This window comes from Saccopteryx leptura, chromosome 1 (assembly GCF_036850995.1).
Source record: "Saccopteryx leptura isolate mSacLep1 chromosome 1, mSacLep1_pri_phased_curated, whole genome shotgun sequence".
In the NCBI taxonomy this organism is placed as follows: Eukaryota; Metazoa; Chordata; class Mammalia; order Chiroptera; family Emballonuridae; genus Saccopteryx; species Saccopteryx leptura.
Window position 1 is genome coordinate 389398339 of NC_089503.1, and position 16749 is coordinate 389415087.

Here is a 16749-nt window from a genome sequence, read left to right on the forward strand (position 1 = left end):
TGAAAAGTTTTAAGGCTATAAGTAATTCAAGATGTCAATGTTATCCTGATAATAGTGTATTGAACTTGAGTTTTAGTTTTGCAAATCTTTCTGACTGTGTCAGATTAAACAGGATGTCTTTAAGTGAAAACACTATTTGTATAATTAGTGGTAAACACATGTAGAAGTCCTAAAAAAGTCTGTTTAGAATACGTCACAATCATTTAGGAAATGAATAACTATTAATCTGAATGCAATCTTTTTGCAAGTCTGATAATTTCTTGTTCTTAACATTTAACAGAATTACAATAAAATTTAATTTAGTTGTGGGTAGGACTTCAAATTAGCTTTAAAAATTTACAGTATACTCTCTGATTTTGTCATTTACCTCAGAAGCCCAAAGAATTTGATCCTTTATTTTGTATATAAGTAGAGAATTTCTCAGTGCATAATTTTTGAATAAGCAAATTGAAAATAAATGAAATTCTGTTCTTATTATTTTTAGCTGTGCAAAAGCTTTTTAGTTTGATATAGTCTCATTTGTTTATCCTGTCTTTTATTTCACTTGCTGGTGGAGATAAATCAGCAAATATATTGCTGCAAATGATTTCAGAGAGCTTACTGCCTATGTTTTCTTCTAGGATGCTATGGTTTCATGACTTACATTTTGTTTATCCACTTTGAGTTTATTTTTGTGAATAGTGTAAGTTGGTGGTCTAGTTTCATTTTTTTGCTTGTAGATGTCCAATTTTCCCAACCCCATTTATTAAAGAGGCTGTCTTTTCTCCATTGTATGCTTTTACCTCCTTTGTCAAATATCAGTTGTCCATATAGCTGTGGGTTTATTTCTTGGTACTCTGTTCTGTTCCATTGATCAATATGCCTGTTCTTATGCCAGTTCCAGGCTGTTTTGAGTACAATGGACTTGTACTATAACTTGGTATCAGGAAGTGTGATACCTCCTGCTTTATTCTTCCTTTTTAAGATTTCTAAGGCTATTCATGTTCCATATAAATTTTTGGAATATGTGTTCTATATCTTTGAAGTATGTCTGGTATTTTAATTGGTATTGCATTGAATTTATATATTGCTTTGGGTAATATAGACATTTTAATGATGTTTATTCTTTCTAACCATGAGCATGGTATATGCTTCCACTTGTTTGCATCTTCCTTGATTTCTTTTATCAATGTTTTATAATTTTCCATGTACAAGTTTTTCATGTCTTTTTGCACAGCTAAAGACAATAGGAACAGAATAAAAAGACAAACTACATAATGGGAGGACATATTTGACAATACATCTGATAAGGGGTTAATAACCAAAATTTATAAATAACTTATAAAACTCAACACCAGGACGACAAATTATCCAGTCAAAAATGGGCAAAAGAAATGAATAGACACTTCTCCAAAGAGGACATACAGATGGCCAATAGGCATATGAAAAAATGCTCAACATCACTAATCATTAGAGAAATGCAAATTAAAACCACAACAAGATATCACCTCACACCAGTCAGAATGGTGCTCATCAACAAAAGAACACAGAATAAGTGTTGCCGAGGATGTGGAGAAAAGGGAACCCTCCTGCACTGTTGGTGGGAATGCAGACTGGTGCAGCCACTTTGACAAACAGTATGGAGATTCCTCAAAAAAATTAAGAATTGAACTGCCTTTTGACCCAGCTATCCCACTTTTTGGAATATACCCTAAGAACACCATAGAACTCTTCTGAAAGGAGAAATGCATTCCCATGTTTATGGCAACATTGTTCACAATAGCGAAGATCTGGAAACAGCCCAAGTGTCCGTCAGTGGATGAGTGGATTAAAAAGCTTTGGTACATATATACTATGGAATACTACTCAACCATAAGAAATGATGACATCGGATCATTTACAATAACATGGGTGGACCTTGATAACATTATACTGAGTGAAATAAGTAAAAAAAAAAAAAAAAAAGCTAAGAACTATATGAAACCATACATAGATGAGACATAAAAATGAGACTTAGAGACATGGACAAGAATGTGATGGTAATGGGGTGAGAAGGGGGAGAAGAAGAAGAGAGTAGGGGTGGAGGGAGGGGAGGGGCACAAGGCAAAACAGATAGAAGGTGACGGAAGACAATTTGACTTTCGGTGAGGGGTTTGCAGCATAATCAAATGTCAAAATAACCTGGAGATGTTTTCTCAGAATATATGTACCCTGATTTATCAGTGTCACTGCATTAAAATTAATAAATTTAAAAAAGAAAATAAAATTGATGTGAATTACTAACTTATGTGTTCGGAGGAAATATAATTTAACAATTGTTAGTGGACCGACACTGGCCAGTTGTCTCATTGGTGGAGTGTCAGTCTGGTGTGTGTATGTCCCAGGTTTGATTCCTCATCAGAGCACACAGGAGAAGAGCCCATCTGCTTCTCTATCCCTGCCCCTCTCATTTCTCTCTCTCTCTCTCTCTCTCTCTCTCTCTCTCTTATCTATCTCCCTCTCCTGCAACCATTGTTTTATTGGAGTGAGTTGGCCTCGGGCACTAAGGATGGCTCCATGGTATCTACTTCAGGTACTAAGAAGAGCTCAGTTGCTGAACAATGAAGTAATGCCCTAGATGGGCAGAGTGTTGCTCCCTAGTGGGCATGCCAGGTGGATCCTTGTTGGGGAGCATGTGAGAATCTGTCTCTCTGCACCCTCTCCTCTCACTAAATAATGATGATGATGATGATGATGATGATGATGATGATAATAATAATAATAATAATTAATAATAAAAGTATTAGTGGCCTTAAGCTAATGCCGAATTATCTAAACAGAATGTTAGGAGAATATGCTTTAAACACTCATTTTATCTCTTTCCAATTAGACTGTAGGCTTTATTGATGTTCCTTTCAAACCTTTCATGCAAATTTCAGGAGATTAGCTCACTTATAGGATAGATAGTTTGTAAAAAGACAGTGTCTGTGAGTAGTTATAGTTTATAAGATTCACACTTAAAGTACTAGGTATGCATTTACTTGTTCTACATTCTTGGAGAAAGCCTCTTTGGTGCTCTTTTAAAAAATTTATTGATTTCTGTGAGCATTACTGAAAGAGAGACAGACAGACAGGAACATCGATCTGTTCATGTATGTGTCCTGACCTGGAATTGTACTGGCAACCTCTGAACTTCTGGATAGCACTCTAACCACCGAGTTCTCTGGCCAGGGCTATGGTGGTCTTACAGCCATAGGTGTGGTTCTTTGTCTTCTGTGTTTCACAGATTAAAACATCTGCTAAAATTCATCAACATCTTCCAATGTATAACCTTACTAAATTTTGATACCTCTTAGGTACAATTTTCCTCACAGAAAAAAAGGAGAATAGTGTTATTTCATATTTATTTTGTGAAGAAACTCTCATCATTTCTAAATTTAATATCAGGAAAATAAGGTATAGAAATATTATATGGCAGTGAAGAGAGTTCTAAGTCAAATCAGAAAACTTACACATCAGTGACTTTAAAAACCTCCAAATTGCACAAATATTATTAATAAGGTTGTGTTCATAGGAATGTTCTGTCTTTTTTATTGCAAGACAAGACAGATAAAAGGAGCAATAATGAGAAAAATGGAAAAACAAATTAAGATGGGTAATCCGAGTTGGAAGGATAAGATAGGAAGACAAAGTCATGTGCAAGCACAGCTCTGGTAAGAATGATGATCACTGGGAATTGGATGAAAGGGTACAAGAAACAGACGGGGAAAGAACAAAGCAGAGTGAGCTACATGCTGGGATTTGTCCTTTTTCCTGTGCACTCTCCTCTAAAAAGCAGAGGAAGGAATAAGAGAGTCATTCCAAGTGAAATCACAAGTGGGGGAAGGTAGAAAAACAGAAATTGGAATCCCTTTTGTATTTCAGTCTAAAATGCACATTGACTCATATTTATGAGAACTGTGACCATTAGGTTTCAGAAGACATGTCACCATCAGAAGGAATACCATTCTCCCCCATCTCTTATCCAAGAGGCTAATCAGGAAATAAAACCGTGAGTGGTTAGAGCAGAACTTCTGGGATGTGCAATATCAGGCGTTCCTCTGTCATTAGACTATCACCTCTTGCAGATAAAAATTGTTCAAGTGGTTTAAAATTCATGAAAAAAAGAGCAACGATAGGGTTGGTAATGATTTAAAGAACAAGGAACAAACAAGAATACATTTTTCCATAAAATACAATACTAAAGGAGTGCTCATCTGAGGAAACTTACCAATTTCTTGCTGAAGTTCTTCTGAAAAAGAAAATAAAAAAGTTTGTAAATATGAGAGGAACAAACACAGACAATTAAGTCCAATTGACAATGGCCAATTCAAAGTCCATTGGTACGACAGATAAAATGAGAAAAGAGTAAGCAGGAAACAAAGCCAAACTGAAAAATTGGTGAGATACCACTTTTTTTCCTAGAAAAGAGTGAAAAATAAATGAAATTTGTCAAATGACTAAATAGAAGTAAAATGTTGAAAAAGTGTCAGAGAGACCACCGAGAGTTTTATCTCTTAAATATTTATTTATGAATGGCTTAAGGTACATGACAGTGACATGGAATTGTACAGTAAAGGCACCTATCTATTCAAAACTGTTTTTGTTGAATAGATCACATGAAATTTTCTTTGTACATTAAAGAGATATATTCTTAAATTGTGTGTCTACAAATAGAATTGAATACAACTAAATAAAGTTGATATATTAACCTCAAGAGTATAATTGAAATTGTCTTTAGAAAATGAAGGTAATAAACTTTGAATGTCTATATTGTTTTCTTTTGAGAACATAGCAAGACAATAGTACTGTTTCTTCATTTAAAGTTTTCAGAATTGAAAGATATATTTGAACTTTCTTTAATATATAAATTTCTTCCAAAAATATTTGATCGGAACTGAAGTTTGCCAATATGATAAGCATGTCATTAAAAATGTAAAAAGGAGAACATTTAGTAAGATTAGAATTTATTTTTAGAGCCAGAAAAAGTTATGAAATATATTTGGATAGGTGGGGACACTTGGATTATATGCTCAAAGGCAGTGCAAATGTGACCATCAAGTTTACACTTGATCAAATGAATGGTATCAGTTTTTACACAGACTTGGAAAGAACGACAGGTAGCAAGCTTGGAATCATCTCTTTCCTCATAATGTTTTGGGGAAGTATCAATTGCATGTTATTGACCCTCACCCTTGAAATAACTGACATAGGTTCTAAGTTCTCATGGTTTCCAAGTAATATCTGTAAAATAATGCCACAAACTTCTTAATTAATCTGCAGCAACTCTCTCCAGACAGAGGATGCCCATGTTTATAGAGAATGGTGGCATGAAGTGGAAAAGGAAGGAATGGGAAAGGGTGAAGGTGAGGGAGACAGCAGTGAACATCACTCAACAGCAGAGAATCCAAACACCGAAACACATGGAGTCAGATGACTAGACAGCCAGGAAACATGAGCAGACAGATGACATGGAGATAAAAAGGCAAGGAATACTAAAGACATCCAGTACCAGTCATTTAAAATAGTTCAGGACTAAAGGAATAGCAGGAAATTTAGCTTACATATTGTGAGATTCTTCGTTAAACAATGAAAAAAAAATCAATGTACATTTTAAGTGAAAAACCACAAAGAAAATTGAAATTATTGAAAAATATGCATCTAAATATATTTTATCAGGAAGAGGATGAGCTCTCTCTCTTTCTCTCTCTCTCTCTCTCTCTCTCTCTCTCTCTCACACACACACACACACACACACACACACACACACACACACAGAGTAGCTCAGAGCTCACTATGGGGAACAGAGGGTACATGACTGGGGTGCTGAACACACAGCCACGTATGGATGAGGTATGAGAGAATTGTGCACCTGAAACCTGCATGTTTTTATTAACCAAGTCAGCCCAATAAATTCAATAAACCACTTAAATTTAAAGTAGGAGAAAAATTGTATTAAATAGTGTCAACTTTTTGAATATTTGCAAATTTTTAAATGAAAATATTCTTGACCCCTTTTCACTCTGTCTGGACCACTATGAAATGTCTGTCATATTTAAAATGGTCATTGGATGCTTCTATACATGTTTGCATTCATTTCTAGCTGCAGTAATGTTGGGTCCAGGGGCCCCTGGGAAGACTGATGCTGAGGTTAGAGAATGCAAGTGGAGACACAATGGCGGTAGGAACGCAACAAACTCCGCAAGCACTTGACTATCCAAGGCTAGTTTTTATATGGCGGAGGGGAGCTTGCGCATGCGCACCCTCCTTCTGATGAGTCAGTACAGAAGCAGCAGGTGATATAATGGTGGGAGCAACCGCGCATGCGCCCCACTTCCCGGCAGTGTCCTCTGGCCCAGTGACTGCGCAGGCGTGCTGGGCTCTCGCTCACGTGGGGCCCCCATGTACCCACATTGGACAAAGCTGTTCGCACCCCTGCACAGGAGTTCCTGGAGATGCTTGTGTCGATCAGCACAGGAGTCAGTGCTCCCTGCGTCTATTCACAGCGTTTTGTCCACCGTTTATTTCACAAACTAATTGTATCTGAGTGTCTGTGTTAAGTCAGGACTGAATGAAGCTGAGTGAATCAGATGAAGGGAAAGAAATGACAGTGAGGGAGGTTCTGAGTCACATGACCGGAGCTGTCCTTGGAGAAAACTTACACCAAATAGATTTAAAACTATCTACACTTCCAGATATCTTAGTGATAAAATTCATGTGACAGAAAGGGTCTGTCTTCATTTCAACAAGAGGAAGATAGTAGTAATATTGGGAGAAATTAAGCAGCAAATGAAGGTGGCTATCAGAGTTGGGAAGACCAAGATACTGAGACAAAAGGTAGGTGGTCACTGAGGGAGAAGACTGGGAACACGGAACAGGTGAGGGAAGGAAAAGGGGAGTAGATTACTTACGTTTTTCCTGTTCAGTCTCAGCTGAAAAGCAAAAGGAAGAAATAAACAACTCATTCCAAGTAAAAACAGACTAAAGGGTCAGAAAGAGAGCAGAAATGCGTTCCTTTCCTAGTTCACTGTGGAGCACACGTGGACCCATGTCTGTGAAAGAAGGAACCCTGAGGATCCAAAGGACACCTCACCCATCAGAGTCAATGCTGTTCTCCCTCCCTTGTCCTTTGTGCACAAGAAACTAAGTCAGGAAATAAAACAATGAGGGAGTTAGGTCAGAAATGCTGGTCTGTGCTATACTAAGCATTCTCATGTCAGGGGACTATCACTTTTTTCAGATTAAAGACAAAAGTATTCACATATGAGACAGGGGCTTTACCAGTGATGGGAAGCGTACAGTAGAGATGCCCATCTAGACAAAACTATTTTTGTTGCACTTGTCATATGACACCTGCTCTGTACATTAAAGAGATATATTCCTAAAGACCATTTCCCAAGGAATCAAAAGTGTAATTGAAATTGTCATTAGAAAAAGACAATATTAAGGTTTGAATGATTGTTTTTGCTTTTTATGATACATCGTGGTCGGTATTGATTTCTTGTGTCCTTCACATGTTAAGTAGAGTTCAGAGTGTGTTACTTTTGAACTCATCTTAAGATATTTAATCCTTCTGCAAGTTTTTTATTTTTAAGTGCTTTTGACATTTGAAAACTGTGTCAACAATAGTGGAAAAGAATAACTGGCATGTTATGATATTTTTAAAAGCCAGAAAAATTATGTAAAATATTTAGAGACCTTGGAACCCCTGGGCCATATGATCAAGAACAGTGGAAGAGGGACACCCCACTCTCTCACATCTGACCAGTGAATGATACAAGGTATTTATCATGACACAGGCTTTGAGAAGACAATGCACAGAGAAACTGAATGCTGAAAGTTTGGAATCTTTCCTCTCAAGGGTTTGGAGAAGTATCAATTGCATAGTAATGGTGTTGGGCAAACAAATGTGTTAGGCTTGCTTGCCTTGTACTTTCCGTGATCGCTGCATGAACGCATGGTAACACCATGTATGTATAGTCTGTGTAAGGTTGCAGGTGCTTACACTCAGAGTGGCAGAGTGTAAATTACAGGTTGTCTGCCACCATTGGGATGGTCCGTTGTTTACTATTGTTTTCTAGAAAAGGGTTTTTTACCCCACCGACCTGTTTTGCTTGTGAGTCCTGAGAGAGAAAGAGAAAGAGAGAAGCAGTTTGCTTTGCTAGCTTGCTCATCCACTGTTCTGAGACTCTAATAAACAGAATAGCCCACCATATTCCGGCTCTACAGTTCCTTTACCATCTGCCCAAAGCCAATGTGAACTGCCTGGCCACTGCCATTGGCCAAACAACAAATGGCCACTTAAATTTGGAATACTTGACAGAGGTCCTAAGTTTGGATATTTTCAAAACACATACACACACACACACATACATATACTTACACACAGACACACACACTAAACACCATGTATCTTTCAGCTTGAAACCCTTCATCTCACCAAATTCTTAATGAAAGTGTGGCAATTCTTTTTAAGAGTGCTGCAGCCAAAGTTTACAGGGAAGTAGCTGTGTAAAATGAAAAAAGAAATATAGGAAAGGATGCAAGAAAAGTAAATAGAAATCAATGGAGTCACAAATGGGACAAGTGCTGTCTCCAAACTGGGGTAGGGACAGCAGACATCTGGGAGGGGGACATGCCAACAGGAGGCACTTGGATCAAAAGGCCAGAAATATCCAAGGAGACATAATCCAGTTGTTTTCAAGGGGATGAAGAGTAAAAGAATATCAGAAATTTTACCTAATTTTTTCTTAAATTCCTTTGAAAAAGAAAAAACAGTATCAATGCCAATTCATGAGTAACAACCACAAAGATAATTCAAATTTACTAATAAATTCAAATTTAAAATTTACCACGACCAGGTGTCAAATGAACAACACAAAACACAACAAATCACACTTGCCCCCCTGACAGTTACACAATGACTCAGAGTCCACTATTGTCCACAAGTATTTTACAGTAAATAAAAAGGTGGAAAAAAGCAGTAAATTTACTAAAATAATATAAAATTTTAGAAATATTAGTTTAGCTGCTTAATTTATAAAACAATTGTGTTTTTGAAAACATTTTATTTATTAATATTGTTGAGAAAAGAAATTGGGGGCAGGATGGAAGCATATGGACTCATAGCTGCTTCACTGTAGCTGTAGCTGCTGCCCTGGGTGCCGTGTCTGGGCAAGTCCAGGGTCGAACTGGCCACCTCAGTGTTCCAGGTCCACTCTCTGTCCACGGGGCCACCACAAGCCAAGTTAAAATGATTCTTGTTCTATTTGAAATATTTGTGTTCCTATAATTCAGTTTGTAAGTTTTGGTATGCTCATTGGATGCTTTAAACACATCAGTGAGTCTCACTGCTGTGGCAGCGACATGGTGCAGAGTGGCCACCACACTGTGGAAGGAGCACTGACACACAGCTCCTCCCACTGACACAGGGTCAGGGGGCTGGGGGCTGCGTCCTCCATGTTTTTGTCCAAGGACTGATTTTTAACCACACTCAGTTTGAATTTCTGATTTAACTAATTCCTGAATGAAGAATATCTTAATTCTCATGGGGGCTGAATTCAGGACAGAGAAAGGGTTTGGATTCTCTGAGAGGGATTTTGTTCCTCACTGGACCTTACTGTGCCTTTTTCTTAACAAAGTAACAAATATCCAAGCTCACATACATGAGACAGGTTTTCTGAACTCTGTAAACAAGAGGATGCGAAAGTCCTTCATCTGCTAATGGATGTTCCTGCCACGTGGACAAGTTTCGTCTATGCCACGAATAAAGAAAATACCTTGAAAATCCATCCCACTGAAATCATCATTAAAATTATAAAAATACCATGAGGCATGTGGTGACATAAAGATTTAAAATAAATAAAAGCGTGATAGAGGATACGTGACTAGGGTGGTGAACACACCGCCACACACAGAGGAGGTGTGAGAGAATTGTGCACCTGAGACCTACATATATTTATTAACCAAGGTCACCCCAATAATTTCAATAAAACATTAAGAATCTATTTAAAATAACTGAAATGAAGTGTATTTAATGTATCTTAAAAATTTTAAAACATTTGTTCTAGGAGACATGGACAAGAGTGTAGTGGTTAGAGGGGGGAGGGAAGGAGGGAGAGGGGGAGGGGGAGGAAGAAGGGCACAAAGAAAACTAGATAGAAGGTGACAGAGGACAATCTGATTTTGGGTGATGGGTATGCAACATAATTGAACGACAAGATAACCTGAACATGTTTTCTTTGAATATATGTACCCTGATTTGTTGATGTCACCCCATTAAAATTAATAAAAATTATTTATAAAAAAAAACAAAACAAAAAAACATTTGTTCTGATATGTTTTAATAAAATTATTCTTGATCACTTTTCATTGTATGTGGACCACTATGAAATATCTGTTATAATTAAAATGGTCTTTGGACATGTATATATACAAATTATATCCAATTAGCATCAATGCTAATAGCAGTGCCTTCATTGTACAAAGTTGCTACAACCTCTGTACAACAGTTACTGAAAGACTGCTCCTGTAGGTAAACACAGAGTTAGTATTTATGTGCATCTGTTCACAATGTTTTTGTCCACCATTTACTTTGCAACCTCATTGTATCTGAGTGTGTGGTTTAACTCATGTCTGAATGCAGCTGAGTGACTCACATGAAAGGAAAGAAATGACAGTGAGGGAGGTTCTGAGTCACATGACCTGAGCTGTCCTTGGAGAAAACTTACACTCAGAAACTGTAAATGTACCTAACCTTCCAGATCTCTGAGTGACAAAATTCATGTGACAGAAAGGCTCGCTCTCCACGATTGCACCCACCAGAAAATGGGAGAAACTGAAAGGAAAATGAAGCCGGGGAATCAGAACTAAAAGACCGAGTGACTGCGACAACAGGTAGAGGGTCACTGAGAGTTGAAGGGAAGGGAGTAAGGAACAGGTGAGGGGAAGAAAGGGGGTGGAGGTGAGCGAGACCATTGTTTAGTTTATTCATGGCTGAAAAGTAAAAGTAAGAAGTGAGCAAGTCATTCTATATGAAAACACAATATCAGGTAGGAAGGAGAACAGAAATGGGCCCCTTTCCTAGTTCACTCTGGAGCACACACTGATCCTTATTTGTGAAAGTAGGAACCATAAGGTTTCAAAGGACACCTCACCCATTGGAAACAATATTGTTTTAACTCCTCTATCTCTTGTGCACAAGAAAATCAGTCAGGAAATAAAACAATAAGGGTGTTAGGTAAGAAATTCTGGGATGTGCAATTCTAAGCTTTCCCCTGTCACTGAACTATCATCTTTTTTAGGTTAAAAAACAAATTCACATGTGAGACAGGGACTGAATCAGCAATGAGAAAGTGTAGAGTGGAGGCGCCCATCTCGATAAAACTGGTTTGTTACACTAGTCATATTACACCTGTTGTAGATTGCAAGTGGCAAAAAGCCTTTGTAAATTCGAGGCTTAGCAAAAGGCTAAATTCTCCCCCCTCCACCTCCATATTGGCTGTGATGCTGAGTATTTGCACTCACTTCACTTGCTTCCTTAAGTTGCTGGAAGCAATTCACATGCCCTTCCTCTTCCTCTTTGTTTGTTCACATGTTGGTTGATTTCACTTATGCATGGTGGGGGTATTTCTGTTTATGCCTTGGGAGAGTTCCTGTTTTAGCCTGGATGTGTAACTTTGTATCAAGGACTTCCTTGTTTGCATATGACTAAATAAAGCAAACTGGGGCTATGGGGCAGTCGGGATATTGCCATCAGCATTGAAGAGAGGCCTCCGATCCCATCCTTAAGTCTGTTTTCTTAATTCTGCACCTTTCTCACTCAAGACACAGAATTTCTAGTGTGCTGGTTTGTGGCAAGTGGCGCCTGAACAGGGACTTGAGTACGAGAAAACTAAACTGAAGGCAGGTGACAGAACTCCTTAAGTGTGCACAGTGACTAAAGAAGGTTTTGGGGGAGAGTATAGTTGGGAGTAATAAATTATGGGACAATTAGGATCTAAAGTAGGGTACCTTTTTGTAAGAATAGTTATAAAGCTAGAATGCTTTTTGCGATATGTTCAATATGTGTGCCCTAGTTCCCGGAGGAAGGAATGGTTATTTCTGCTACAGGGGAGCCAGTAGGTAGAGCTCTGAGAAGGCAGTGGTGTGAGGAGACTGTGGCAGGAGGAATGAAGGTGGCGGTCTCTCTGGCAGTTGGTGCTTTACTTTGAGGCTTGGGGGCCGAGGAACATAGGACAGTGTGGCTGCCTCTGGTTTTCTCCAGCTACTTAGTCTGCTGCTCAGCTGAAGTTGAGGTGGGGGAGAAAGCTCAGCGTAGTCAACCTGAGCCGCCACTTACAGCAGCTATAGAATTTGAGAATGGATAGGAGACTCAGGTATTAGGAAAGTTACAGCTTTTCCTGTTATGGTCTGTTTTTTTTTAAAAATGTTTTAACTACAATCTGATGAACTGTCATTTTCTTTCTTTCTTCTTCTTTGCCTGGAAATTGAGGCAAGGGACCTGTTTTGGATCTGACTATAGAAAATATCCCATCAGCTGCCATGAAAATTTTCTTGGGGAAATTTTGTTTAGTCCCATCCTTCAGTCCCTCTGTCAGAAAATGTCCTGACTAAAATCAGGCAGACATTTTTCTATCTGGTTGTGCTCTGAAATCTAAGGTTTCTCTCTGGTTTGTCTGATTCATTATCTAATTCTTGTTTCTGTTTAATCTTTGTTTAATGTTGTTCAAAATGTGCTTGTTTTTAAGGCATGAATTAAGTTCTTGCATGAAAAATTTGAAATGCGGACTCTAATATTGAAAAAATAAAGTGATTTTAGAACTTGTAAAGAGGACTCATTTAAATTTAAATAGAATAGAATGCAGATCTTTAAAACTTACTAATTTGGTTAGTGCATTGTGAGGTGTGTTCAGAATTAGGAGCCAAATAGCAATTCAAGTATTATGATTAATCAAAGTTATATATTATACTTGTGTTTCTGTGTGTAAATTGTCTTGTTTATGTGTAAGGTTATACTCAGGTAGGCAAAACAAAGGAATTGAGCAAAATTAATCAGGAGCCTAATAAGTCATTTCAAGAATTTGTCTCAAGCTGCTTCAGGCAGTTAGAAGAATAGTATAAGAATGCTAATTCTGCTTCTCAGGCCACATCCTCAAAAGACACCTCAAGAAAATCAAGGATTTGGCTCCTCTGATTTTGCCTATTGGATTCAAAATATAGGCCAGGAACACCCTGAAATGGAACTAATGATACAGGGTGTAAATTTAAATGACTCTTAGATACTGGAGCTGATGTATCTGTTGTTGCTAAGCTACATTGGGCCTCATTCCTGGCCTACTCATGCAGCAGCCACAGAATTACAAGGTATAGGGCAGAGTAAATCCCCTGAACAAGCTCTAGTTTTCTATAATGTGAAGATAAAGAAGGTGATTCTGGACTTTTTCAGCCTTATGTGTTCCCTGGATTGCTAGTTAATTTGTGGGGTAGAGATGTTTTGAAAAATATGGGAGCGTTGCTTGTCAGTCCTGATAGTTCATTCAATACTCAAGTGCTTAATCAGGAATTTTTGCCCACTAAGGTACTAGGGAAAGAACAGTGGGGAACTCTCACCCCCATAGAAGTGGCACCCAATACCAGAGGGTTGGATTAGGATATCAAAATTTAGCATAGGGGCCTTGGTGGCTCCTGCTACCCCAATAATGCATTGTGCAGACCCAATTACTTGGAAATCAGATGATCCTGTATGGGTAGACCAATGGCCCCTTTCTCAGGAGAAACTTAAGGCAGCTGCTCGATTGGTACAAGAGCAGTTACAGCTTGGGCACATTGAACCTTCTAATAGCCATGGAATACGCCTATATTTGTCATTAAAATGAAATCAAGAAACTGGAGGCTATTACAAGATTTGAGAGCAATAAATAAGACTATGGAAATTATGGGTCCTCTCCAGCTAGGACTTCCTTCTCCTACTGCCATTCCATGTTTGTTTGTTTTTTTTACCTTGTAATTACTGACTTGAAAGACTGCTTTTTTACTATTCCTTAAGCCCTCATTATTGAAAGCATTTTGCATTCAGTGTTCCTTCACTTAATTTCCAGGTTCCAATGGAGCAATACCAGTGGAGAGTTTTGCCTCAAGATATAGCTAATAGTCCTACCTTATGCCAAAAATACGTTGCTCAAGCTATCTCTCCAGTATGAAGGCAGCACCCTAAGTTGTATATAATTCATTATATGGGTAATATTTTATTGCTCAGTCAGATAAAGACACCGTGTTGACCATTTTGCAACAATTAGAATATTCTTTGAAAGAATCAGGACTTTATATAGGTTTTGAAATGTACAGTAATCATTACCTTTTTCTTATTTAGGTCAAATTATTGAGGGACAACAAATTTGTCCACAAAAATTAGATATCAAAACAGATAACTTGCAAACTTTAAACAATTTGCAGAAATTATCAGGAGATATTAATTGGCTGAGACCTTCCTTGAAATTAAGTACTGGGGTACTAAAGCCACTTTTTGATATTCTTAGAGGCTTGGCTGAACCAACTTCTCCTCAGCTACTTACACCTGCAGGACAGCAGGCTTTACAGCTTGTAGAAAAAGCCTTGTAACAAGCACAACTAAAATGCATAAATCCCAAAGAATCAATTGCCTTACTAATTTGTATCTTGTGTTACACTCCAACGGGACTATTGTGGCAAGTTTCAGGGTTTATTGAATGAATTCATTTAGCTGTTACTCCTAAGAAAGTTTTATCTCTGTATTTTGATCTTGTCGCCTCCTTGATTATCAAGGGGTGTAGGCAACTCTTACAGCTTATAGGTTTTAAGTCTCAGATTGTTGTTTCTTTTTCAAAGAATCAACAATAATGGCTCTGGCAAATTTCCACTAAATTGCAAATGGCTTTTGCAAATTTTACAGGCCAAATTGATTCTCACTACCCAGCTGACAAAATAGTTCAATATTCATTAATTACTACATTTGTATTTCCTAAGACAATTGTTAATGAGCCCATTCCTGAAGCATCTACATTCTTTACTGATGGGTACAGCTCAGGAATAGCAGGCTTAATAATTGATGGACAAGTTTATTCTGAAACATTGCCTTAAATTCAACTCAAAGAGTAGAATTACATGCCATTACCATGGCTTTTCAGCATTTGTCATGTTCTTTCATTAATCTGTATTCAGACAGGAAATATTTACTTATGGTTGTTTCCACTATAAAGTCTGCTGTCTTAGGGACAACTGCTGATGAGGAACTATTTGAGCAATTTCTTCTTCTTCAAAGACTTGCACATCAACACAGAGATCCATCTTTTATAGGACAGGAAATGCCCTTGTTAATCAAGCTACCCAAAAGAAAATTATTAGAGCAACCGTGAGAGATCAAGCAATCCAGTCTCATACTGCTCATCACCAGAACTCTGCAGCCCTGTGTAAACAGTTTCAACTTTCTCGGGAAGCAGCACCTCAGATTGTTAAATCCTGTCCAAGGTGTCTTATACTACAATCTGTCCCTTCATTTGGAGTTAACCCTCGAGAATACCTACCAGGAAAACTGTGGCAAATTGGTGTTACTCATATACTTTCATTTAGCAAACAGTCCTTTGTCCACGTTACAGCAGGCACTTATTGTGGATTTATAATAGCCTCTGCCAGAACAGGAGAAACTTCTAAGCATGTTAGAGCTCATTGTCTGTATGCATTTTCTATCATTAGACTTCCTAAACTGATTTAAACTGACAATACTCCTACATATGTAGGAAAAGCATTAACTATCTTTTGTCAAACTTTTCAAATTATGGGTATTTCTTACAATATTTAAAGTCAAGATTTTATTAAAGTGTACCCAGAAAATATTGAAGGTCAATTTTAAAAAATATAAAAAGGGGAGTCATATCCTGGAATCTTGCTTTTTACTTAAAAAAATTTCTTTTGAATGCTGATGTACAGGAGATGCCAAACCTCTTTCTCCTGAAAACTTCAAACCTCTTTTATTTGATGCAGCTAATAATGCTGTTTTGTCTTTTTCCAAATAGCTCCAGATATGCGGAAAATGTTTATATAGGCAGTGAGGACCCTCAGACCCCTCAGCGAGATCTTCTGAGCATGGCTTTTAAGGTCTATAATGACCAAGAGGCAGACAAAGCCCAAAAGAGATCAGGTAAAATGCCAGTTCTTGGCATACACCCTAAAGGTTCCAACGCCCCAAGGGGGCTTCAGAAAACTTCATCTGGGCCCTGCTTCAATAGTGGAAAGGAAGGTCATTGAGCCAAAGCCTGCCAGGCTTACATGCCTTTGCTGTGGGGATAAAGGGACACTAGAAGGTAAGCTGCCCTCTCGCTCCTCTAAGGGAGGGTTCAATCTCCTCCAACCCTGCTCCAGTCACCTGTGACCTAACCTTGCCCAACCTGCTGAGACTTGCCACTGAATGCTAAAGGTGCCCAGGACCGCTGACCCCATCTCATTTCTCTGTGGATGAGCCTAGGGTATTTCTTCCAAGTAACAGTAAACTGATCTCATTTCTTATGGACACAAGGGCCACTTACTATGTCTTGCCTGAATATTTGGAGTTTTATTCATCCCTCGAAGATCTCTGTTGTGGGTGTTCATAGTCCTATTTTCTGCTGCTTTGTTTAATATATAGTGTCTCCCTTATTCCTCTTGCCTCAATGCCCCATGCATATATTAGGCTGGGATCTACTCCTAATTTAGACAAATTTACCTCTGCCACCCAGCGTA

At 38.1% G+C, this 16749-nt stretch overlaps 2 protein-coding genes across 2 annotated transcripts in view; both read right to left on the minus strand.

Annotated features, from left to right (window-relative positions):
• LOC136388496 (uncharacterized protein PF3D7_1120000-like) overlaps positions 1 to 16749 on the minus strand; it is a 419710-nt gene that overhangs the window by 255314 nt on the left and 147647 nt on the right. The window lies entirely within an intron of this gene.
• LOC136389586 (butyrophilin subfamily 1 member A1-like) overlaps positions 1 to 16749 on the minus strand; it is a 91904-nt gene that overhangs the window by 3969 nt on the left and 71186 nt on the right. Inside the window, exons 9-11 of the mRNA XM_066361457.1 lie at positions 6909 to 6929; positions 6332 to 6493; positions 4229 to 4249 (exon numbers count right to left, since the gene is read on the minus strand). Coding sequence (XP_066217554.1) covers positions 4229 to 4249; positions 6332 to 6493; positions 6909 to 6929 — 204 coding nt within the window. The remainder of the gene's footprint in view (positions 1 to 4228; positions 4250 to 6331; positions 6494 to 6908; positions 6930 to 16749) is intronic.